General features: G+C 43.0%; 1 protein-coding gene across 5 annotated transcripts in view; it reads left to right on the top strand.

Annotated features, from left to right (window-relative positions):
- kn (knot) overlaps window positions 1–27,467 on the top strand; it is a gene marked incomplete at its 5' end in the record, with an annotated part of 34,412 nt that overhangs the window by 1,470 nt on the left and 5,475 nt on the right. For 3 of the 5 annotated variants that reach the window (NM_137146.3, NM_080074.4, NM_166070.3), the window contains 5 exons: window positions 6,636–7,337; window positions 11,752–11,969; window positions 12,035–12,090; window positions 18,072–18,145; window positions 19,682–19,750. In NM_137146.3, the coding sequence (NP_610990.2) occupies window positions 7,153–7,337; window positions 11,752–11,969; window positions 12,035–12,090; window positions 18,072–18,145; window positions 19,682–19,750 (602 nt within the window). Of the gene's footprint in view, window positions 1–6,635; window positions 7,338–8,564; window positions 8,815–11,751; window positions 11,970–12,034; window positions 12,091–18,071; window positions 18,146–19,681; window positions 19,751–27,467 lie in introns of those variants that run through there. The other 2 variants (NM_001103847.2, NM_001274051.1) reach the window with 2 other exon arrangements.

The raw sequence follows: 27,467 nt of genomic DNA, 5'->3' as shown, positions 1-27,467 counted from the left end.
ATAGCTGGCGTATCAATTTCGATAATGTACTTGGACCGCGAGTATCTTTATTATCCTGACTGCTGTGCAATTATTTCCGACTGCTTTACTGTCGTACCGCTTTTCCGAGTCCTGGGAAACGCAAACAAAGGATATTTCGCGCACACGCCTCGGACATGATTGCATCCGGGCAGGAAGCATTGCGTCGTGTCCTTTTTGCATCCTTACATCGTCGCTTCCTTCCTGCCGATCAGAACCCCTGGCTGCTTTTCATCCGCAATTTTCACGCCCACTTTGTTTGATGATGACAAATCTCGTTGCGTGTTATCAGATTGGCCAACTTTCCGTTGCTATTCCCCCTCGTATTGCATAATTATGTTTATCTTTGGAAGCTGCGCTCCTGCCACGTGTCCTTGCGTTTTGGTTAGCTTCCTGCGATTTTGCTCGGAACGAGTGGCACGTGCTAATCGGCGGTCGTCTGCACCGCCCATGCAACCAGCCACCCCCCCTGGTAAGTGCAACCCCGCCTAACATGTCCGATAATTGAAATCGCTAAGCTGAACAACGGAATCGAAATGGCTTCATTAATCAGGTCACTTCGATGGCAGCGCATAATGTTCTTCAAAAATTTGAATTGGGGGCGGTTGAAAAGAGGAAATTGGTCTATATAGCACTTAGCGCGATTGAATTTGCTCATTTTGTGTTACCTAATTGGGGAAAAGATGTTTCGGTTATTAATCATGAGTGATACTTACTATTGTATTACAAAAATGGTGCATATATCAGAAGATATATATTATTAATAGATCTTAAGGAGCATTTGTATCCATTCACCAAAATATGGTAAAAATAAAGCTTAAATTAAATTTGCTCATTTACCTTTAAGGACATCCTTTGCTTAATGAGTGCACTCATGCCCACACCCACTCGCAACCGAATGAGTGTCGCCCTGCGGACGCATAAATTATAAATAAAAGCCTCACACACGTGGAGAAAGAGAGGTGTATATAACCTTAGAGAGAGAGAGAGAGGGAGAGCTACAGTCTGAGGCCAAGAAGTGTGCTAAATATTTAAGTACTTAAAACCATAAACCTGAGTATTTATAAATTGGCTTTAACAAGCTCGTATGTGACGGTGGTTGGGTGTGTGTCTGTGGGCTGACCCTTTTTTCGGGCACAAGGATCTGCTCGACTCGATTCCATTCATTAGAAATGCTCACTAATGTGCCCGACTTAATAATAATCAAATTTATATGCATGGTTATGTCCTTTAGAGCAGGACCACAAAACTGAAGTTTCGAGTGGATTGCGAATGGGATTGGCTGTTAAGTTTACGGAGAAACCTTTGAGAATGAGACGAAGATAATATGTCAATATCCTTGTTTTCCAAAATGTCTGACCAAAAGTGCAGATGTCCAGTATCGAAACACGCCCAAGACCGGTACCGTTATTCTGCTACCAGTTTTCTTGTTTGTTTTTGTTTGTTAGCCAGCTTGTTTGTGGCCGACACTGAGACCAAAAAGGCCAAAAAGGTCGCCCCCTCGGGATTTCCTTAGTCCTGCTGCCAGCTTCTTCCTTCCACATTCTTTTTGGGGGTCCGATGAGATTTGAAAATTTCACAAAAATTAATTAGGAATGCTGGCATCCATGTTGTGATAGGCTAGTTCTTTTCTAGCCTAGCAACATTTTTGATGTGACTAAAGAGAATCATCTTTATGGCCACACCCGGAATACTCATTCTTCAAACAACAAGCGACAATAAAAACAAATTACAATTGCAACAATGGCAGCGGCAGCAAAACATTTGAGACATTTTCCCCACACACACACACAGACACACACATACTTCAGTTAAATGAACATTTGCAGGACCTAGATATTTATTTATTACAGGGGTTGCACTGCAGGAGCATTAACCCCTTACTGCCCACGGCAGTCTCGAGCAACGGAGGACTGAAAAAATTGAAATAAATTACCAAAACTAAAGGCAACAACTGTTCGCATAATGAAGTCAAATTATATTTGTGCCTAAGTGCACTGAGAGAAATTTAATATAACCTATGATTTACACGATCGATTTTCGATCTTTGCAACATTTTTTGAGTGAAACTAGGAAACCCTTTACAAGCGAGATCTTGCAGTTCTTTAGTTTCTAAGCATTATTCTAGTATTTTAAAATATATTTTCCTTTGTTCTGGTCTTAATTTATTATAACTAATGAATATTTTCCGTCTGTGTATTCGGAAAAGGGGGAGTTGGAACATATAAAGATGGGGTGCAGAAAAGATGATCAGGGAAGGTGTGAGTGGTTCAAACTAGCTGGGCGTTTGGATAGCGAAGGGTGCGTCCTTTGCTGGTCCTTCGAATTATGCAAATCGTCTGCACTTCAGATACTACTACCCCTACAAAAAAAAAAAACGAAGAGAAAACCCCCTACAAACAAACGTATTAGTGTCATCGAGCATTTGCCAAGCCATTTCATTGACACGTAGAACACCTTTTTCGTCCACTTCGTATGATGTTATCATTTAATTCTTGGGGAATTAACACGGACATTGTCAACCGTAAATGAGCTAATTAATCTAGTAAATGTGTCGCAGCTCATTCCACAATTTCTCTACTACTTGAGAGCGAGGAGTGGGTTCGCGTTTTTGTGGTTCTCCAGAGGATCCCCAATGCTGACACGCTTCTCCAGGTGGCCGAGGAGTGGGAAATGGAAAATGGGCAGGGTTTGCCCCTCGGGGAGCTGCACTAAAACCCCAAATGAGATGCATGAATTCCTCTTCGCCGACAAGCAGCTCATAAAAGTTAACATCGAAGTATTTACAGCATATTTTGGGGAAACTTCAACTTGGAATTTGATTAAATGCAAACTACTTGAAAACATACAACTTCAAATCAAGTATGTACAATTTTAAATCAAGTAGATCTCTTTGAATTTATTGATTTGCTTAACCAACTTAAGTTTCCTTAACTTCTCTTATTTTTGTGTATTTTGGCTAACTATTTTTGGCCACAAATCGATCTTTGGTCGCGCCAAAGTTAATGAACCAACCGCACTTTTCCAATCTCGCATTTGATGCGTTGGATTCCACATATTTGGCCAGACTGAAAAATAATTTCATGTTTATGGCCACGTTGTTTTCACCGGCCACAAAAATGCTTATCGAACGCCGGAGATCGCCAAGCGAGAGACTTGTAAATATTTATGATTTTTTGCGATTTTTATTCGACTGATAAACGAGTTTTTCCCATCGCACAGTTGCGATGTGCGAAAATGTTTTGTGGGAAGAAATTGTGCACCTAGCCCATACGATTCGATTCACCTTCTGTTTGTTGGAATAATAAATCTGTAGAAAGGTTGTTGTATTTTTAGAAGACTCCATCCCCCTTTGTTATTCTTATGTAAACGAAACCTTTTTCCTACACACATAGCTGCATAGTAAGTTACCCTCATGAGAACGTTTAGGCCGTGAATATTGGGTAAATATTTAAACTGGTTGCGATTGTTTTGGCAAAATCGTTGCAGTTGGTCAAACACGTGTTTGAGATAATTTAATTAAATTTACTTGGCTTTTTTAACCCGTGCCACGTGCCACTCGAGTCCAGTTTGCTGCCCTCGAAATGGAGTGGCAAACACTTGAGCACTTGCTTTAAAAATGCGGCAAGTGCATTTGGGTTGGGTGGGTAGTTTAGCTTGGTTTTGGCTGGCTGGTGAAAATTCCTAGGAATCGAAAACTTTGGTGGTCTTCGGACGGCAGACAATGCAACAATGTCATACGTACTTGGATGAATCGCTGGCATCTGTCGCAGTCCGTGGAGAATAGACCGAAATTCCCCCGAACTCACGAGCATGATGTGGCGATGATGACTTGTGGAAATCAAGCAATGATTTCCACTCCATCTGTAACTAAATATGATTTATTTTCACGGTGTGTGTTAGCCGCTCTCGCCCCTCTCATTAGTCGGGGCACCGGGGTAATTTGCATAAGTGTCCTGGCCCCAGGAACCAAAGGACACACTCGAGAGCGAGCTGGAAACTAATTAAAATGTTCGCGCCTCAAATTTCCTTCGCTCGCCCTTATTTATGACCCTGTGAATGTCTTGCATATGGACGGAGTTGAGATCCTTCTCGTTTTCTTCCTTTTTTTGTTTACGAGTGACAAATGGGACATTTACATGCGAGTCAGTTTGCATATTGGAATTATTCATGGTTTCTTTAAAGATGGCGCAGGATGTGATGTCGCGGGAAAAGGATGAGGGTTTCCTCAAGGAAGTCGGAAATAGAAGTGGTTTCTTTTCATGCTACCAATATGGGGGCACATAAAACTTGCATTTGATGAGCTAAATGTAAACATACACTATTTAAATACATTTTTTATGATAAGTGAACTTAAAGTCACACTAACTTTTGAAAATTTGATTGACTTCTACAATGTGTGTTGTTTAATTTCTTATTTTATATTTTTTTAAATATCGAAAATCTACAAATCCGCTTATGTTTAAAAGTCAAGCCGCTGGCTAATTGACAAAATGTGTAATTGTGGCGATGAGAGTCCTTCCGATTGTCACTCTCCCAACCCTCCGTAATCCCCTAAGTCACCATAGGGGTTGGGTAAAAATCAAATGCGGAGAATGTACCAACAAATTATTTAGCAATTGGCTAGTGCGCTAGTCCGGCGCCATGTAAATCCAATTGTAAACAATTTGAATCAAATTCCGGGGGCATCGCCACCGAAAGGGGGTGGCATGGGTTAAAGGGTCATGGTGTTCCATGACAGCTGTCGCGGCCGGGAAACTCCACTGAGGATTGGGCGTGATAAAAGGGGTTAATCGAACACGCGGACCACAGCTTTTGGATCGGGGAATTTTCTTCACCTTTGCCGAAAAAGAAAATTTATTTGTCAAAGGGCGTGGAATTTCCTTCTGGTTATTTTGGTTAATTAGCGATGTCTGGGGACATCTTCAGTCTGCTCTTTTCGCCTTTGATTTACACATAAAATTTTGTGCGACCTAGCAGCTCTGGGGAAATGTTTCCAGAACTTCTCAAAAATAGACCAACAAGTGTGGGTGTGGGGAAAATTCGGGAAAAAGAGTTGCCGTCTTGTGGTTAACGGAGTTTTCGGTCCTTGTCAGAAGTTAATGAGATTACCACGCCCCCCCAAATTAATTCACGGAAAAGTCAAACAAGCTCTCTCTCTTTCCCTCGTCCATTCAATCGGTCACAGGCAGAAACCGCAAATGCGGAAAATGCAAATTGTTTTTCATGCGAACCCAGAACCTCAAAAACCAATGCCATCCCCTGACCTTTTTTCACCTTTTGTTCTCCTAACGAGGCGTGAAAATTTTGTGGGCGGTTCCGGTAACTAATCCCTTGCTGGTGGAAGAGAAAGAGGAAGAGGCATTTGGATGCGAAGGGTATGCCTATAGGCACTCAACTCTGTTTGACAACTTCTTCTGCCTAAATTATGTGCGAAAGTCAGAAGGGTTAAACCCGAAAATGATGACTAATCAAGTCTGTGCTTACAACAAATTTATAAAACAAAAGGCAAGATATAAAGGGAAGAAAGTGAACTATGAAACAAACAACAGGATTACAACTGCCTTTACGTACATATAACTATAACTTCATATCGCAAAACATTATGAATGTAATTATGTACGTTCGTTATACATGTAATAGAAAAGCGATACATCATTAAATGTATTAATGTGTTATTTTTTATCTAAAAAGTCACAGAAGAATTCAATACTTAAAATTAAATAAAAATTCTAATTATAATTATACAATAAAAATAAATTTTAAATTGAATGAGGGACCTATGCCTGCAGTTTCTCCATTTTCACGACTGAATATTTTTCGACATTCAAATCTGCAGTTCCACTATTTCTCCGCCGTTCCGCGTAGCTATGCGCTGCTTGGTTTTTGAACTGCTTTGCCGACAGCTAAAGAGAATCGACGCTCTCTCTTGAAATCGCACACCCAACTGGCCAATCAGGTTTGAGCACTGCACACAATGGCATTTGCCTTTTGGGCTCCCCAGAGATTTTGGTTTTGGTTTTGGGTTTTAGTTACCGTTTGGCTTGTGTGTTTTGTTTTTCGGTGCCTTGTGTTTGCTGCCTTTGGCTTTGTCTTTGCAGGCGTTGACACTTTGGTTTCCCAAAAGAGCTGAACCGAAGGTGCCTGGGAATAGAGAATAAAGCCAAGCTGAAATGGAGACCCGAGATCCCAAAACCGAGATCCTAGACACACGCCCCCTTCGATTGGGGACGTCGTTGCGCTGGTTCCATTCGCACCGTTCCTAGGGGGCTGCTCTCACTCGCTCCCGCTCGCTCCCATTAGGATGCCATAGGATGGTGGTGGGTTCTTTTTTCTGCTGACAGCTTTGCGTCTCTCCACGGGATTGGCCATTGGACTGCCGCCAACCCCCACCCCCTCCGGCACGCTCTCTCCGCTCTCCCAGTGGCGCAGACTCGTTTCGTTTCCATTTTCGAAACTCTCGTTGGCCTGCCGTTTTACCCTGCTTCTACTGCTACTGCTTCTTTCGCTACGGCCGCCTTTGTGGCTCTGCTGCGTCGCTGCCGCTATTGCTGCTGCTGCTGCGCCGTCGCCGCCGCTTCTTTTCGACTGCTGCAGCAGCATCGCTTGGCAAGGATTCAGTTGGGGTTTAACAGCCACTCGGGACGGTAGCGCGCGCCGCTCAAACTTGTTGCGAGACCAATTTTCCGAAAATCCCAAATTCTCTACGGTGCATTGGCCAGTTCACCCAAAAACACCCACACACACACACACACAGACTGTCTCACTTTCGTTTCGCGATTGATTGCCAGCTCTCCGGAGACCAAGAACCAAAATAATAGAAAAGGGAACCCAATACCAATACGACGCCGCAAACCGATCGAGTTATAAATACAATACGCAAATAAAAAACTAAACAAACAGTAAAACGCCTAGCAAAGAGCCTTCAAAACGGCAGCCACAATTTCCAGCGCAGGATTAGGAGGAGACGTAGCCGCGTACGCTGATCTCCACCAGCACTCGCATTCGCACCATCCGAATCCGCATCCACATCCGCATCCCCATCCGTTCGCCACCGACGGCTTCAAGCTGCGTTCCGAAGAGCCGGTGCCGGGCTTCAGCTCGGCCTCCCCCTGGCCCACCCTGGAGCTGGGCATGGAGTGGGGCCGGAAGCTGTACCCCAGTGCCGTTTCCGGTCCGCGATCCGCCGGCGGCCTGATGTTCGGCCTGCCGCCCACCGCCGCTGTGGACATGAACCAGCCGCGCGGTCCGATGACCTCGCTGAAGGAGGAGCCGCTGGGCAGCCGGTGGGCCATGCAGCCAGTCGTTGACCAGAGCAAGTAAGTAAAGGGATTGGGTTGAATTGTGAACGGAAAATGGCCCAACAAAGTGATTTTCCCAGTGCTGAAATCAAAACCCTTGGACATATCTACAAAAACTGACCGATAGAAAAAAAGTGATCTTCCATGTGTTAAAGTGTTCAATCTAATTTAAATGGTCCGCGGAATGAAATAAACGCTTAGTGTATTAAGTTGAATCTGAAAGAAGAGTAAATTTCATAGCTAATATCCACTAGTGATACAGAATCGTCATAATTTAAATGTAAAATCCTCCAGGATATTCAGATAGCTTAATTGTTTCCTATTTGCTTATAAATTATGCAGGTTTATTTTTATCCATAATTTTTTTTAATTACATTGCTTTTTGGCCAAAACTCTCTCTGACAAACGTACTTGCAATGTTTTTATTAAATAAACAAGGATCAATAACTAACGCATCAATAAACGAACGAATGCATGTTCATTATTCCATTCAGTATCTTAAGCTTTCTACTAGATAATACAGATCATAAAATAAGCAGACACAAAACCTCTAAGAAATATCGCCTATGATATGGCGCCCAACATGGGGCCCATCAGCATTCATTGTTGACATGTAACAAGGTGGGCTTAACGGGAAACCCCCTTAATCTCTGCTAATCTCTCCCTAAATCTCCAATCTCCAAGAGAAAACGCGCCAAAGTGCCCGCAACAATGTTTCAGCAACACACGCACGCAGAGCCCAAAACAAAAGGAAGTCTCCAAAATGGGAAGACTGTGAAAGAAAAAAAAGTGCGTTTGTTTACTTTTGGCCAAAGCCGGCATCCCGTGTGTCCAAGTCCAACAATATATGGAGGCCCCTGGGGGAGCGATTCCGAAACGTAGTAAGTCAGTCAGTCAGCCGGGGAAGTGGGCGACTTTTTATGGCCGCCACCCACCCTGTGGGCCATAAGATGAACCCCAAAACAAAGTCCGTCCATTCAGATCCCAGACTCACTCGAAATTCCCACTCAAAATGTTTGGGCTCACGCACTTTTTTGGGATGATACTACATGGGTGGGTGGATAAGGCAGCGGGGGGCTTTGAGTCGAAAAAGGGATGTTATTTGGACTTTGACTTTCACTTTCGCCTCATCCAAATGAAGCGAGTCCCAAGAAGTCACTCCACTCTCCGCTCAAGGACCAAAAAGGACCCCCAACAGAGGGTTGCTCGGAAAAAGCTTTTATTTTTCTTGGCCCTTGTTTGTTTAGTTGCGTTTGAGATGTTTCTGGCGTGAGATGTTCGCGCCGAGAAGAAGTGCGCGAGTTGCCCAAACGGAAAGCGAGAGCGAAATGACAGCGGGATTTGTTCATTCAGCGGCGGCAAATCAGCACTCCCATCCACACGGACACCCCCCACATCACCATCTCGATAATCACATCCAGAGGCAGGACAATCCTAATCAGAACCATAATCACAATCAGACATTAGACAATAAGACAATGCGCTGTGATACGAGGTAAACAACTTGTGATGGTATTATAATCAAGTGAAAAATGTTGTAAAAAGTTTTTATAGGAAGTGTAGAAATTGTATGAGTACTATATATGTTCATGTGTTAAAGAACCTAAATTGCATTGTTTATAAGAACATGGAGTGTAACTATGGCAAAGACAACAAGTTAATGGCATAGCAAACATATTATGCTCAATTTGAACCACTTAGTATATTGAAAATCTTTGGATTATTTCTCAACAGAGCTGCGATATATAAAACCGAAGTTATATTTTTTCCCAATCAACGAAGTGATTATAAAAGTAAAGTTATTTTAGATACCTATCTATTTACTTCAAAAATATATTAGATTGGTATGCCTGTTTTTGCCGAATCAATATTTAAAATGATTAGACAATCTTTTCAAATAAGCTGCCATACTTTATTAAAAGTTTATAAATATAACAATTAACAAATTTAACAAACACAATATAATTCCTTCAGACACTTTCCTCCCAATTTATTTATCTCACCACCAAGAAAAACGTAAACTTTTGTGATTTAAATTTTGGATTTATTACTATTTTGTACGCAACTTTTGCGACAAATAAATCTCCTCGATTCCGATAATTGTTCAATATGTTTGTGGCAAACCATTTATTTAAACACTTATCAGTCCATCTAACTGGAACAGCAGAAACAATGTTGTACTATAAACAAAGTGCATAAACCACACACAATTGTGTGGTTGTACTTCTTGTCGCCGCTCGTAAATCAGAGGAATATTCGAAAATTTATTTCAACAAAGATTGTCCAGGGAGAAGAAATGGAAGCAGCTACAGCTCCAACTCTAGATTGCAACAAATGGCCGTAAAGTGTCCTTAAACAATGAGGATATTTTGTGCCACCAATAAAGTCGCTCTTTTTAAAGGGCTCGCATGTGTGGAAAGCGGATTTTCACGTGCCTGGCCAAAAATTGACTAAACGTGACCACGAAAGAGTCCAGTTTTTCACCTCTCTGCTATTTTTCCTGACGGCCACCTGGGCATCGATTTGCGACAATTAAATGTTGGCATAATAAAATCAACAGCAAAACGGCCACAAAAATGTTCTATATCTCTTTTTTTTAGCTGCTCTTCTCGGTTGCAAATTGGCGGCAAGTGCAAACAAAGTGAGCTGGCAAACTGCCGCAGAACGATTTTCCACAATTTCCAGCCAGTCGAGTTGAAAAGTCAACAGAAAACAAAAAATCGAAAAAATGGAAAAAAGGAAGCGGACTTAGGCGGTTGAGGGGGTGTTGGCACAAGTTTTTTATTTGCCAGGATGTACTCGGCATTATTTCGTTGCTCACTTTTCGAACACTCGACTCCACTCCATGGCCATAACAATAACCTTTCACCAGAATGTAACATGTCTGACATTCGTATGTCGTACACTGGCACCACCTTTCCATCGCTTTTTCCCCCCCCCACAAAGGTGACTACTGCCGGTGAAAATCGCATTGAACTTCCGCTTTTCCGACCCCCAGTCCCCCCGGCTACCAACAAAAAGCTGGGCTGCCTCTTAATTTGATATCACCCTGTGGGTGAATCAACTTTAGCACCGCAAAATGTGTTTGTTTCCTTCGCAAAATTCGTATTCAGATTCACTTGAAGTCCGCAAAGGGCATTATCTGCATGTATTTCATGTTATTTTAAGCTCTCACTTCTCATAAACATTCTCGTCATTTAAGGTCCTTAGAATTGTTGACATTGAGGTGGGTATCATAAAAAATTTTGCAATACCGTAGAAGCTTCCCTCAACAAGAAATCGCAAATAAGATGCACAATTTAAATTGTTACAGAAGCTGTTAATATATTAAAAATACAAACATAGAGCTATTTTAAATTTTAAAACCTTAACAGATTAGATTCTTTTGCTATGTTCAATCAAAGCTCCTTCCATGATTCGCTAAATCGTATCGCTCATCAACCGCTGAAAGGCAATCAGAACTGATGGAAAAGTAGAATGGCAAATCCGTGTACCTACCGATAAAATTGTCCACCAAATCCACTGGGTATCCATTCGAGCACTTATTTAATAACTAGGACGCAATTCGATTGCACTTTCGATTGAAGCGAAGAGCTGAGCGGGGGGGAAGCGGAATGGAGACTCTATCATTAGCTGATGGCTGGGAGTGCGACATTATCCTTTGGCAAATGTGTATATAATTGCAGGACCCCCGAGTCAGTTGGCCAGCCAGGACATGCGGCTCCTTGACATTGCCTGCTGAGCAAACAGGAGCAGCACATAAATAGTGCAGCAAATAACGCAAATACAAAAAATCTGATAAAATCAGCATTTTCTAAATTAAATTGTTCGTTATGCATACAGCGGAAAGAGAAACAAGAAACAAGACCCTACCTTAGTCCTTCCAACCGGACATTGTCCGGTAATTGTTCGCTGACAGGAGGATTGTTGATGGTGGAAGGGGAGCAGGGACACGAGGTCCTGACATTTAGCATATGGACTAGTTGGGGAGGGGGTGGGGCAAGGACAAGCCTTTATGCCGTCTGCGGCTCAGTGTCCACGTGTCCTGCCAGCGATAATTGCCCACTGTCTGCTTGGCCCACATACAGCAAATGTACATACACACAAAAATATTTCAAGTGTAGCACAAGGGGCGTTCGGCGGACAACAAGGACTGTCATACATCAGGATTATTGTGTCACGTTGATGTTGCTTATGCGCTTTTAATGATAGTTGTCTGAGTTGTGAGAGCTGCTGCCCGAATGTCATTCTCTAGTCTAATTGAGTTGCCCCTAATACTGGTCACTACTAAACTAGACTCTCGCTGCCAATTAGAGGCTCTTTAGGCCTGCTCTATATTTATCCAGCTAATGGCATAATTACACTCTCCTCTCCCACGTAATACTCATTTCACTAATTCCCACCATTTATTTACTTTTTTGATCCATTGCAGTTTGGGCATTGGCCGCGCCCACTTTGAAAAGCAGCCGCCCAGCAATTTGCGCAAGTCGAACTTCTTTCACTTCGTGATCGCCTTATATGATCGGGCTGGACAACCGATCGAAATCGAGCGGACGGCTTTCATTGGATTCATCGAGAAGGACTCGGAATCGGATGCCACCAAGACGAACAATGGCATCCAGTACCGGCTGCAGTTACTCTACGCAAATGGTGAGTGCGAAGTGCTATTAAAGATGGAACCCTTTGTGATCCTATGCTTTATATTCCGTTTCTAGGAGCTCGCCAGGAGCAGGACATTTTCGTGCGTCTCATCGATTCGGTGACCAAGCAGGTGAGTTCAAAAATATTTCAATTAGTTATGGATGAACTCAACATAAATTATAAGAAATGGTGCTATAACTAGCAACGGAACATACATGTTTAGAAAATTAGAAAATCATAAATAATATACATTAATAACAACTCAAGTTTTAATCCTTTACACAACTTGAAAGAAGTAATGCCCAAACATCTAATTTGAATAGGTTGAGTAATTTCCTGCACAGAAAACTCGAAACAACTTCAAAACCACTTAAATATATTTCGAAAATTAGCAATTCATCTTGCGATTGCCACTTACATAAATTAAGAACTTCCTGATTGCCACGCTGCTTCACTGCAAATTAAGGCCAAAGTTAACCAGGCTACGAAAAACCAATTCCTTTCACTTGGCTGCTTCCGTGCATTTTCCCTCTTTCCCGGACACGATGTTTGTTTTGCTGATTCGAGCATAAGTTGCATTCGAAATTGATTGTCATGGCTAATTAAGTGTGTCCTGGTGTGTCCTTTGGCCAATAAATTGAGTCGTCAAACGAGCAGCTCGTTCGGCCAGGACTTTTCCGACTTTTCCGCGTGAAAAAAAAGGGGTGTGACCGGGGCTAACGAGAGAAGCGAGCAAATCGAGAGAATCGCACGGGGATCGAACATTGTTAATGCGCTTTGTTGTGGGTGCGTGCAGGTCCTGGGGCATTATACTGGTCCTTATAGTCCTGCTGCACCATATGTCCGCTTTTGTCGGCCTAATGCCCTGCGAGTCCTTTTTCTTGCCTCTCCTTTTTCGGCCTTTTCAAGGGCAATTAATTTCTCGAGTGACAAATTTTTATAGACATTGGACGACTCCTTTCGCCGTCTCTTCCCCATTAACCCCCCCCCCCTCTCTCTCTCTCACTCCAATCGGTGGCACTACTTTCTCGATTTCTCTTCGTTTTTGTGGGCGTTCCTTGCCCATTTAGCCCGTTCGCATCAGAAAACGAGAGCGCAATAAATTTGTCCACAAATTATCGACAGCATGCGACATCTCGCCCCCTTTTCTTTACTTTATGGTGACAAATCCATTTGTGCGAATGCAATTTAATCGCAAAATTATTTGAGCAGCCACCAATTGAATTTGCTAAAAATATCACACACGAAAAAAAAATGGCCGTAAAAGAAAAGGTCTCTGTGAAGTTTTGTTTAATTTTTTTTTTAGGCTTTGCCGATAAGAAGATTATTTATGGGCATTGTTTTAGGCAATTAAAGCTTATCGACAAATTGAATAGCGCCATAGAGAGTTACTTTAATATAGCAAATGAGTAATTACAAGCAGTTTAATGGGTCTTCAAGGAAACATACGAATTCCCGTGCTAAATGCGACAGATTCCCAAATGGATACTCATTGTACAACTCACTCAAGTTTCAATTTCACAATAATCGAAATACGAATCGGGAAGTAAAACATACATATAAGTATGGATGTTATATTTTCTAAGAATAACTATTACATCCCGGTTAGTTCCTTCCTCCGATTTCCCTAAATTGCCCATTTTCGCTTGACTTGTGGCGTATTTTTGATAGACCTACCCCTAAACCTGGGAAAATCACACAGCTCTGCGAGTTTTGTGCCCATTTGAAAAGTGTCGCAAGCTGGGAAAAGAACAATCATTTGATCGGATTAGGTGGGTTCGGCTGCCTCTTTGTAGACCCTTTGTTTTCGACTGGATGTTTTTGAATTTTACATTTCGCTTGTCGCGTGTCGCTTTTCTTTATCGGATTGCGTAACAGGTAAGGCGGGGATAAGCGAGTGTTATCTTTAGCAAGTGGGATTGCAACTCGAAACTCGAAACTGGGAACTGTGGCGGGCCGAATGCGATTAAGGCGGAATTGTCTCAATCGCAAATGGCAGGAAGGCAGGACAATTGTCAACTGCCATCCACGTGGCAGGACCAAAGAAAAAAAAAATGAAAATCCAAAAAACAAGCAGCGACGAGGCACAACCCTTGCAACCCCTTTCCTTTCGGGCAAATGCAGCAGCAAATCATGGTCATAATCATAATTACATTCGATCAGATAACGGCCAAAAACAGTTCGAACGGGAGGCGTCGCAATTGCAATTTGAGCTAACGATGGCACCACGGAAAATCGCCTCATTTCGGCGATCATATTTCATTTTCATCAGCGGATGGTGGATAGATAGACTGGTGCTATAAGGGTCCGGCATAAAACAATAGCCAAATCCTTTTGCCCGGTTTTTGTGTTTTGCCAAAATTGCGCTTATCGCGATTAAAACGCACGCACAAAAGCGCATCGAAATTCTAAACCAAAAAGAGATGGATAGCGTTCGAGGGGCAGAGAGGAGAGACGGCAGATAACTGGCGATTAATGCACTGAGATAACTGAGTTATAGTGGTTGAAAGGAGCCCAAAAATCCAGGCGAACTACTACTAATGACAAAGATCCGTCAACCGGTTACCCGATTTATCCAACCGCTAACGGTTAAAACGAAAATCGGAAAGCAGCATCATTAAATACCCTATAGCCATTGCACTCGCACACACACACACACACACACTCGCACACATGCTGTTGTCTGCGCGTGCTAATTAAGCGATAAAATTAATTTGTATGTCAACACTTAAAACGCCAAAAGAGAGAGAATCATTTTCGATTATTAACAAATTGTACGAGCACAGCTCGCTTAATGGCAAATGGTTATTGTTGTTGTCGCTGGCGCCGCCGGCCACTCAATAAATTCAACAGATTGCGCGAAATCTCCACATTTGCATGTGCGCCGCCCTCCGTCCGTCCCGCTCGCACCAGCCCGATTTATGGCCCTCCCCACGCTGGCTCTCCCTTTCGCACGCAATGCGATTAAAAATGCTTTTATTTCACGGCAAGTGCATTTCTGCGGTCGAAAGAGATGGCGTAAAGAGCGAGAGAGTGAGTGAGAAAACAGGCGGAAAAATGATATCGTCCTCATTATGCGAAATGTGTAATGCATGCGGCATGCTCCCCTTTGAAATTCTTTTGGCTCCCTTGGGGGAACTTCGGTTTTATAAAGGTGTGCCAAATGCACTGCCCTATGTGGGTGAAAGCAATCTTAACTTTAAATAAATGAGCAACGTAGGTTACATACTTTCGATGCTTACAAATTGAAAATATTTAAATCACAATAATATTTACATTTTCAAAAAAAAAAAAAAAACATAGATTGGTTTATTGAAAGGTCACAATGCTCTTTAGAATTTTTTATCATAATTAGAAACAATCAATAATTTATAACTGCCAAAAAAAGGTATACACAGCTCTGTATTTCATAAAGTGCATATTTCAATACGCTTGCTTATGTAATTTTTCAACAAGCTGGCATTACATTGTTAACCCGTGTCCCTAAAAATATGCAAATATCCTGCGAAGGGCAGGCAAAAAAAGTCTTTCACCCATTTCCCTCGACAAAGTGCACGAATGGCGAACGGAGGATGCACGAGTCCTTGCAGCGGTAACCTTTATTTCGGTGTCCTTTCTTCTTGGTGGGCAATTTATGCGTTGCCCCGATAAATGTAGCTTTAATAAATTAAGAGCTACCCTCTATGGGTTTTTTATTCGCTTTTTTATTGTTTTTTTTTTGTGTTTTGTTTTTGTGCCCTTTCGCAAACATTTTTTGCAGTCGCTCCTTTGTCCGCGATAATTTATCTTGTTTGGAGAGATTTTTATTTGGCACGTTAAATATGCAGCATGTGCAACATGCAACATGCAGCATTCAAGTGCGTGAATAATGCAGCGAGCGTCGATTCATTTTATTCCAAAAGCGATAATAACAATTTGCAAAAATGCTGGAAAAAATCGGCTCATCGCTCGGAGTTTGATGGAAAATCGTTTAAAATTTAAAAGCTTCCTCGGCTCATCCTGTTTGCATCCCCCGCTACCACTCCCCCCGCCCCCACCATGCGGCCACCGTGTGGAGTCCTTTTTCTGCCTGTCCTGTCATCACTTCATCACTCGCTTTTTTGCACATTTTTTCTTGCTGTTTTGTTGTCCTGCCGCTGACTCCTGTTCTTTGTCCTGTTGATAAATCGTAGTTTAAACGCTTTTACTCCAGTTTTAGTGGCTTTCGTTTAGTTTGCCGTTTTTTTTTATTAGATGGAGCCGTTTAGCCTCGGATTTCCGCAAAAACACAGAGTACGAGGTACAAACTAATTGTTTGTTTCTGCATCCCATCGTAAGGATGATGGATGATTCCACGATTCTAGCTTGTGTCCTTTTTAGGCAAGTTGGTTTTTTTCTGGGCTTGAAAACTTAGTTTTGGTTAGTTCAATGGACCAGATTTATTTAGCATTGATTATGAATCTCCTTATCTGAAACCAACTAAATCTGAAGGACATTACCTTTCGCCCTTCCGATGTCCTAAATAAACAGGTGACAATTACAAGTTGTCGCATAAAAAATCCAAACAAAACTTTATGTCCTGTGCGGGAAAACATTGAAAGTCCATTAGCTCGGACTGGGATAAAAAGGATATGCCATCCTAGTTCGGCCTATAATTAGCTGCACTCTGTCCGGAAAAGTTCGAGCTGTAATGCTGAATATCCCGCAGATATTGGACATTGAGCTGGGCCATCGAGGGCTGCCTGATCCTTTACAGGTTTCACCATGGGCCGGGGGAATTATTAACCTGACAAACGGGATAATAAGGGATGATCATAATTTTACATGTGCCCAGTCTAATGCCAAAACAGCAGGGGGCGGCCCTATCTATACATATATATTCATATACAGGGTGGGATTCTGGAGGACTACTGCTGAATCTGCTGCTGCTGGTTGCATTAAAATTAATTTCTGATTATCTATCTGGTTGGGCACAGCTTCTGTCCATGGGCTCATCATCATTCGAGAATACAGTTTCGCTGCCGAAAGTGGAAACAAATGCACATATGCCAGTGACGTCAGAGGAAGCACTCGTCCTTGACGGCAAGTGGCAGGATTCCTCCTGCCAGCGCTCTGTTCTCTTTTTGTTTTTACTTTTTGGTGGATGAACAACAAACACGGCTCAGGTTTTTGGCTTCCTCACTCGGTTATTGTTATTACTTTTGCGTGTATCTGCGTCAGTTGATGAATGATCCTCTCTCACCCTCCGCAGGACATCCTCGTCCTTCACCCCTCGCATATGCCGTGTTTTTGCCAACTAATTCGCTGGATGAGTGTTGGATTACGGTCAGGGGGCGGTAGTAGGACACCCGCTTTAATCATTTTTAAATTAGAGAACTATGCGCCTTTTTGTCTGCCAACCTCAACGCGCCTCATCCCCTTGTTTATCTATTTATTGTTGGAACTTCAAGAGCGGCCTGCGGAAATTGCAGCAGATTGTCGAACGCTGCACTTGCGGTTCCTGTTCCTTCCACATGGCACGATTCTTGGCCCACAAACACCATCCCCTCGAAAGCACGCCTCACTGCCACCACAGAAAAAAGGAAACAACAAACAAATAGACAGTCGTTTCGAGTGGCGTTTTCACTGGGCAAACACACAAATACTAGAACGCCCCCTCGATGCCCCTGCCCCTCCATACCCTTCGCATATTATGTTCATGCAGAGGTAAAAATTGTGGACATTGTCAATATTTGCATTATGTCCCATATGTCGATTTGCTGGTCTCTAAGTTTTCGGGGCTCTGTAATTAGCATTTATGTGTGTTTGTCTAAGCCCAAAACGATTGCGGATAGGGGTCAAATTTGTAGAGGGGTCGGGTGTCGATGGCAGAGGGTTAATAACGGGGTCACGTGGAGTTACTGGTTACTGGTGGCAGGTAGCAAAATCCATGAGATTGTAATCTGTCTGATTTGGTCAAAACAATTAGCTTTACCTGTGTTGTTTTTCCTTTAATCGATAGAAGGAAGTATTATCTATCTATTAGAATTAGTAGAATCATTATTCCCCTATCCACATAACAAACTTATTAATATTATATAGTAAAAACCATAAACTTTATAATCTATAACACATCATTATTTCCAATTTCAGGCCATCATATATGAGGGTCAGGACAAGAATCCCGAGATGTGTCGAGTGCTCCTAACGCACGAGGTGATGTGCAGGTGAGTGCGCTTATCTAGTAGTGATCTAATATCCTTTGACATCGCAATCCACACGTTTTCGTTGCCGATTTGCGAATCAAAATCTCAAGTCTCGCGGGCATTCGGAAAGCGACTCCCAGGAGCTTCTTAAACTTGCCTTTTGTATCCCAAAAGGGATGTTGGCCACAGCCACTCAAATTATAGAGACCTGAGCTCTCATTTGTTTTGACCGTATTTTTTTCCGTGATTTTTCCTGGGTTTTCCTTAAGACTTTCTTACGCTTTTCCCCCCAAAGCTTCCAGGGACTGCTTTAATTTTGTTGATTTTTAAGCTCCGTCCGGCGGGGCGGCAGAGTGTCCTTCGTTTTATTTTCACGCTCAAACGCACGCGAGCTGAAACGTATAAATGGTTGACTACCGCGCCGCCTCATCGCCACCCACAAGCACCCACTGCCACCCCCACCACCCCATGGGCTGCTGTTCACCCTTCTAGCAGCTTTCTGACAGTTGAAGGTTGCGTAGAAAATAAAAACGGCAGAGCAAAGGGAAAAAACTCGCTGAGAGAAAGCCGAACAACAAAAAAATTACACAGCCTTAGCCGGCGAAACCCCAGCCACCATCCTTTACCACCCCCCTCTGAACACCCAACCACTGCCCTCTCCTTCGTGTTGTTGTTGTTGTTGCTGGGCCGGCCATCTTTTATTATTTCGGATTGGCACCCAGTTTTTATGTTTGCGTAGCATTATCAAAAACAAGGGGACAACGTACACGCACACACACACACACACACGGGGGTTGCAGACTCCCCCATTAGAAAGAGAGGGGTGGAGAGCGCGGGCAGTGAGATAGAGATAGAGGTAGTGGCAGTGGCAGGACAACGAGGACGTCTTCTTTATCGTTTTGGCTTTGCGCCCATTTCAGTCATCCATGTTTATGTTATATATGCCCAGCAAAGGCACAAAAGCCAAAAGCCGGGTCCAAGCCAAAAATACCACCCCCAGATGACCCTCAACCACCAACCGTTTCGCCCACGCAACACACCACCCACCATCCCCAGCCCCCCTTTTATACTGTACGATGTGTTTTTTTTTTTTTTGGTTTTCTACATCTAGCCCAGGGGCTGTGCAGTCGAAAATTACGCAGCCATTGAACTCGATATAGATATATGGAGTGCGTATATAGATGCAGATAAGGGATAAGTGCAGAGCAATGACAAATGTCTGACCCCCAAAAAATTGTCACATTTCAAATATACTTTGCACCATGAGACCAAGTCTTTAAAGTTCAATGGAATTGGGTTATGCTAAAGGTGATGGAATATAGGAGGTTTCCTATAGATAACTTAAGTTAAGTGAAGTCTATTAATGTGGAGAATGTTATAGAAAAGGTTTAGTTTAATGATTTATCATTAGAAAAGAAAGATTTGCTGGTTAGAATATTTATAATATTTCCTGACCATGCAATTAGTTGGTACTTAAACATTTTCTTTCAGTTAATCAGCTCACTTAAACTAAAGTTAAGTTTGAACTTTATCCAAAACTGTTGTTTTATTTTTCAGCCGCTGCTGTGATAAGAAGAGCTGTGGTAACCGCAACGAGACGCCATCGGATCCCGTCATTATTGATCGGTAAGTAGTCATAGTTCATTCCTCCTCGTACAGAAGCATAGCCACAACCACCAGGACCTCGTCCTGTTGCTCCGCCATACAAAAGATGACATTTTAAGCTGCTTTTCATCATCGTCGCTGGCTTTTTATTTTGTCAGCCTGTTCTGCGGCTTGTGTATGCGTATCGTTGATTTATTGGCATTATTATCAACTGCAATATAAAACACGATGCGGCAGACATGCAAAGAGCTCGCCAAAAGGGAGCGGCCAGGCGGGCTTACCAACCCATTATTCGATGAAGGGAGCTGAAATGAGACAGAAGCTGCAACTGTGTGGCAAACTGAGTCCTGCGAGAGAGACAAACGAAAAATTCATCAAAATGACAGTGGCAAATTCTATTTTCATAAATTGTAAATTGAGATGCGCAGTTCGCGGCAATCCGACACTGCGAAGCTACTTTCCAGCCGTGGGGAATCCTCCAACCGATGCGACCCGTCGACCGTCGCGTGTCAGGCGAATTATGTTAATTGTGTGCACATCCTTGTGGCCGCCACGCCCCCTTCTCCTGCCGCCTGTCGTGTGCCCGCCCTAATTGGCTTCGGAAATATTATTTGAGTGCAGGAGGCAATTTAAGAAAACCAAAAATGCTAAACAAATTGGGATTTGCTGCGCTTAGCAAAGACGGATATCTGTATGAAGAAGGATTTCCATCTTTATAAAATATTAAAATCCTTTCAATTAGAGCAATCTGCTGACTATCTCTAGTTCTATAGCATTTAACTCCATTAACTCAAGCATTTTAGCCAAACCATTCCTGGCCAACTAGCACTGCCATTGCCGCCGAACTCATTGAGTTGTTAAGCAATTTTGTAGTCCCTAGGCCCCATTAAATTGAGGCACACCTTATGCAGATGATAATCAGCGCCCTGTGTGATTCCCCGTAAAACAACATCCACGGACCTCCGGCGAAGGGTGTGCCCAAGTATTTGCCTATGTCCAGTCCATATCCATCTCCCATCTCTGCACTTCCAGATGCAATTGCCATTTGTAGGACTGGCCAACAATGGTGGGTTTTCTGCGAACCGAGATCTCTGCGCTCCGCTTAATGATTCTATTATTAAAGTGGGCAGCCAAAGTGTCTGCGACCGGTTGCTGTCGCACTGACAATCATCCCATAATTGGTGTCATAATTAAATTTAATTGATTGCCTCCTTCGGCTCCCCCACCTGAGTTTGCAAATTAGGAAATGGACGGGCCAAAAACCGGAGACGGGAGTGGCAAAAACAAAGCAAACAAAAAAAAAAAAAAAACAACGCAGACAGTTCTTGCCACACAGTAAAGAGCTGGCTGAAAAACACGATCTCGGCAAGATCACAGATCGCCCGCTGCACATTTATGATCTTGTTAAAATTACTCGGCGTTCTGCTGCTCCAGAATGTCATCCGTTGGAATAACAGTTACACTTGGTCCGATCTCCAGCTGGTGGTATTACATGGCATTCCCATCTCTTTTTCTGCCCCACGTGCCCGGGTGCGACACTTTGCGCTTGATATTTACGATTATTAATTCATTTCTCCTCTATTTATTTGCCTTGTTAGCCTCAATGGTGAGCATCCAGCTCACACATTGGCTAATCCTCTCTAGAGATGGTAGCGTGAAGAACCTAACGTAGTAACCATGCACATAACTTAAATATTTCTTATATAAAAGTTGTAGTTCTATAAACCAAAGTATTTGTTGTTCTCGTACCCATTTGAACAATATTTCTATTGAGCTATCGTGACACGCTCACACCTGTGATCCCCGCCAGCTTCCCGTCCATATGTCGCATTTGTCAGGCGGGCTGTAACTTTTGTCGGCATTGCATTCCATTCCTGCGGCTCGGACGCATATCAATCACCAGCTGAAAACACTCGCAACTCCCAGTTACCAGCTACCAGCTACCAGCTACCATTTACCAGCAAAGCAGCACCCATCTCCAATCAGCTTAAAAGGCGGCATGGATCAGTCGGTGGCCACCAGAGCCAGCCCATCCAGCCAGCCCGCTCATTGATATGCCAGTAGATCATGCCGCCGGCGGGAAGACAAAGACCCCGGGATAATCTATCTGTTCGCAACTAAATTTTGCCTCTGCCCGTGGCAGCGATGGAGTTGGAGGAGTTGGATGCGAGGAAGAAGGAGGAGGAGGGGGAGGAGGAGGCGGTGGGTCCCCAGCTAAAGCGCTAACTTGCCCGGGGGTCCAACGCATTTTGCCACTCAAGCCAGCAAATGCCCCTCCACCGATCCAATCCGAATCGATCCAGGCGAAACTTTGTCAGCGGCGCGCAACAATTGGAACTGATTGAAAATTCCAAATCGGGGGATCCAGGGGGATACCGCCGACTTGCATTTCCAAGTGGCTGACGAAAGCCAAAAACTGATACGATATGACAACAGCAACAGCACAACAACACCAGTTTGGGCCCAGAGCAACCAGCTACCAGCTACCAACTACCATCAGGTATCTCTCTCTCTCTCTTTTGGCCACATACTGACGTTCGGACGTGTGCCGTGAGAGCTGCCCAACAGAGTGGCCACTATCCAGTGTCCACTGGTCACTAGCCACATTCGCCGGCGATCTGCACATGTTTTATTGATGAATTTCTGTTATTCATGCAAGCGATCTGCAGTTGGCCACAAGAGGAGGCTTTGGAGATGCCGAAATTGTGCACACAATAAGCTGGGGCACAGTGGGTCAAGGGATAGGGAAAAGTGATGAAAAACGGATTGCATTACCTTAGGCTAGCGAAAAGCAAACACATATGGTTTTGTGTGGCATCGCTTTTAACAAACATTCCTACTATTACAAAATAATCAAAAAAATGACATATTTTTGAACTCGAAGTTAGATATACTTACACCACAGTGGAATAGATCGGTGCGGGATTTGCAATTACCTGGCGCAGGTGATGAGGGCTTAGTCGCAGTCGCGGTTGCAATCGTGCTCTCTCTTTCTCTCCTTTTTTATTTATGATTTGCGAGGACACTGGACACTGGACACTGGACACTGGACACTGGACGTGGGACTTGGGACATTGGACACTCGCATTGTCTCCGGATTCGACTGCCACGCATTTTGTCTCTGCCCTTTTGCCAGTTTGTTGGCATGCACTTCGTGTGTGTTCCATAATTAAGTGAATTTAAAGCTCACTTCTTTGGCGGTGGTCGTTGTTGTTGCTGTTGTTCCTGTGATGTCCTTGTTGTATTTTTTTCTCAAGGTATTTGTGTTGTTGGTTCTGCGACATGTTCCACGTTTTTGTCACACATTTTCACCGATCTCGAGTGTTTTTTTTTTTATTTGGCTCATTTCGCGTATTTCCCTCTGTGCTCCATTTGCTGGCTATCATTTCCTGATCCACATCTGGCGTATGCGTAATGACTTGAATTACACTGACAGCCATGCAATTGGCATCGTTATCGGTGGTGGTCATTAAAATCGTTATCGCGTGACAAGCGAAGAGCGTTCGACTTTTTAATTTGGGTAAATGGTGGGGCAATCAAAAAATTGACTACACCACCACTCAAACACCGAAAGCGTTGTAACAAAAACCAGAAAAAAAATCGAACAAAACAAGTGTGGGTGGGAAAAGCTCTCAGGCGAACAACAATCGGAAATTTGCCACTCTTGCATTTATCTACGTCATTGGCGTTTTCTTCGCTTTATTTCAATTTTCTATATTTGCCAGCGTTTTGTCCACCGCAGCGACAAATAAACTAAGTGCCAACTCCCGGCCAACTACCCTCCAAAAGACCCGCCCCCTTTTCGCTGGCAACAAATAGAATTGACATTTTGTGGTGTCCAATATGCAAAAACGTAGGGAGAAGAGTTTTTACGGACGAGGCAAGAAACAGGGTGCTCTCAATATCGCAGAAACATTTTAAAATTCATTACAAGTATATATTGCAAAAAAACACATTGAAAGCACACCAAAATGATTTGAATAGTGCAATATTTTTTCAGCCCCACCGGGGGCGCCACAAATATTTTTCAAGATAAAACAAAAATTAAACTCATTGTCAATAATAATATAATATTTGGATACATACATAATATAAACCAACATAAAATTATGTACTTTAACCAGTTTTTATAAGTTTCCCATTTTCATAACGCCAACTGTGCTGCGTGAGGTGAGCCAATGTTTTGGGCCATTCATTGCATGCCTTGATAATCGCGCTCGCGCTAAAAACGATGACAAAACTGCTGCTAGTTGTTGGCTACAGTTTTAATTTTCTAAATGCATTCCAGCCACCTGGACGGGCTGGTTGTCGTGGTTGTCCTGCGCCGCCCGAGAAGGTGGTTATTCGGAGGGAAAACGTGAAACGAGTCCTGGCTGCCAGTTGGACTGCTCAAATATTCAAAGCGAGGCAAATACAAAATGTGAAAAAAGAGACGATTTTGACGGCATTTGCGGTCAGCAATCGACAGTACGCCCATGAAATATTGGGCAGACATTCCACGCAGACAGCCATAGTGTGAGGAACCATAACAGTTAATTATCGATAAAGATATGAGGAGCAACGCATATTTCTGCCTTTTTATTGCACACACTTCTCCCCTCCCCAAAATAAATAGAACAAAAAAACATGAAAGACCCACTCGTTTGGGATATTATTTTCATAGTCTCTGACGATTATCTTTGAAGTGGAAACAATTGAGTTTGAGTTTGAATTTGAGGTGTGCGAACTGCACTTGATTTGCACCTCGTAAATCAATGGATTTGCGAATTGAATTTTTGCATTTCAAAGAACTCCTATGTTCGCCGCATTTGCATATTTGTAGACAGTCTATGTCTATTGAAATTGAATTATTAATGCAAATTTCGAACGGTTTGCACTTCGCCTCACTTTAAATTGGCACTCACATTTTTGCCAGGCTGAATTTAGGTTTGCTCCTGGGAAATGTAGTTTATTAAATCATAAATACGTAAATTCAAAAGCAAAATTTTCCATTGAAGTTCTAAAACATTTCTACAATGTGATGAATACAATGATGAATAGACCTATTGCACTATCCATTAGTTATTATAAGTTAAGATAATTGTGACATTTTCCTCACATCTTGATGACTTTGTTAACCCTTTAAATAGCCGCATCCATTCCCTGAGGTTATCGCAATGAATTAACCAAGCGAGGACTAATGTGCATAATTGAAATGGTCCTCTTGAGCACCGGCATTTGGATTAAAAATGCACAGATCCGAACTATATGCACATTGTCTTTGTCTCGACTCATCATCTTGGGATAAACTCATCTATTAGTTGGTGTTTGGTGTCTGTGCGATTCTGTTAGCCATTCCCTCGGCCATTTACCCCTATTGCATAATTAATGGCATTAAAAGCGTTAACTGACAGTCAACACACTCCGGCACACACATGCCAAAATAGTTGGCATAATTCGGGCATTTCAATGAGGTCGATAATTTGATGGTTCGATGGAGAGCAAAGGGATAAGGTCATACACGTACACACGCATGTCGTCGTCTTCAGATACATTTGTATCTTTTTTGTGGCCATTCTATCTGCGTCTGATGCCAGCTACTTTTATCGTTGTCTGATATCTAACCTCGCACTGTGTGCGTGTGTGTGTGTGTGTACAAAAATAATCAGTTTATAGATGAAGAAATCCCAAGAACAACAAGCAACCAGCTCTTCACCCCCCCCCCCCCCCAAAAAAAAAAAGGAAAACAAGACCATTCGGAAGGTATTTCCCCGGTCCCAGCGGCATGACTTTCGGTCCCAAAGCAACCCCAAAAATATATATACATACATATATCTGTTGTTATATGTATACAAAATAAACGCGATGTGAACTGAGCTGGGGCTCGGTTAAAAGCTCACTCAAATCCATAAGATGCACTCAAAGTATCTGGCACTCACTTTCGCTCTCTGTTTTTCCGCGGAGAGCAAGCCTCCTCACGCACCAAGTGAAAGTGTTTTCAACAAGTTCTCTTCCGGCAAAAAGGATAAGCGTATCCTGCAGACGGCACGCAGCCCGTAAAGTTCACCATCCCCACGCACAAAAAAGTCTATTATAATACAAAGGAGACCAGAAGATATAGAAGAAAAAGCCATGAACTTCAGAATGAAACTCGGGGTTGGGCGGAATGGAATGGAATGGTGGCGAGGAATCGCAGTCGAAATCCTTGGGCTGCTTGGCTTGGCTCCTGCCGGAGCGTGGAGCGTTAAGCCGAGAAGGAACATAAATAAATAAAGCCCAAGCAACAATAGAAGCCCAAAATGGTGACTTCATCCTTGTCGACGGCCATGTTTTCGTGACGCTCTCGCTTTTTGTATTGTGTACATTTTTCGGTGGAGAAAATGCCAAAAGGCATAGAAATGGCGCGAAAGTAAGTTTTCGCATTATTTTCCGTTCTCCTCCTTCGCTGTCATTGCCCCATAGTCATTGGGTTTATGCGACAATAAAGTTGAACATTTTTGAATATTATCGTTAGTGAAAAATTAGAGACAAGTTGCCTACCCCCCCGGGGCAGTTGCCCCGCCACCAATCTCACCACCTCACCTGAGATCCTTTTGCCTTGGCGTGCGCCAAAAACGCTCTCGGCTCCTCACGACCGCTGTTCACGCCATGACCAGATAATATCGGCGGGAAAACTGGGTGGTTGGGTTGGTTGGGATGTGGAAGGAGCCTCCTGGCAAAGCGATTTATGTCCTTTTCAAAATTCATCATTAAATTTGTGTGCTGTTTGGCGATGCAAAGATAATGCCACAATTTGTTGTTCGCACTCTTGTTGCTTCGCAAATTTACAGTTAATAGCCGGGAATCCTTGCAAACCGTAAACAGGACAAAACTTTTGCTTTTCGATAAAGATACTGGGAATTTATTTTAATTTTCTGTGCCTCAGATGGCCGGGATAAAGTCGATGGCTTAAGCTTAGAGTTAGAATTTAGTAGGAGCACTAAATATTAGGTTATAAATAGCTTGAACTTATTAACAATATTATACTATCAGCTTAAAAGTTAATATTTATATTTAAGTACCATCCTTAAATTCCACTTTGTGCCAGATAGAGCTTGAAGTGCTATCTTCTGTTCAATTGGCACTTTTTAGCCAATCGGGCAGAAACATTTAAGGACATTCCGAGCAGCTAAAAAAAAACAAAATCTCCGTCCAATCGAAGAGAAACGCCGCCAAGTCGCCATCCCCTCGCCCAAATATGAATGACCAATTATGCACTTCGTTGGCGCTACGTGACCGAGCTGCCAATTTTGGGCCCATCGAAAATCCCAAACGGAGGTGTCCCGATGTCATGTGCGAACATTTGATGATGCGTAGCTTTTCATTAAATGAAAATTTCGCGTTGCTGGCAAAACAAAAGGACAAAGAAGCGGCCAAAGGCGCTAACTTTGCTGGCAAATGGAAGGCCAAGATGGGAGACACTTTGATTTATTGACAGGACGCGAGTGGAATTTTTAATTGCCACCAAGTGGGTGGTGGTTGTCTATGGTTGGTTGGTTTTACCGAGGGAAAAATCCTTGAATTGGTCAGGACTTGTGTTTTCGGTTAGATTTCCCCAAAATGCAATATCCTCGTCTTGAAGACATATGCAAATGGGAGGGGGCACCGCGTGAATTTATGTGTCCTGTCAGGATATTTTGAAAACATTGTAATTCAAGCAAGTCGAGGGGCAGGATGCTTCCGAGAAAGTCAATTAGCTGCCCATAAAAATGCAGGCTGG

This window comes from Drosophila melanogaster, chromosome 2R (genome assembly GCF_000001215.4).
Source record: "Drosophila melanogaster chromosome 2R".
Lineage (NCBI taxonomy): Eukaryota > Metazoa > Arthropoda > Insecta > Diptera > Drosophilidae > Drosophila > Drosophila melanogaster.
This window is presented reverse-complemented; position numbering and strand designations above follow the sequence as displayed.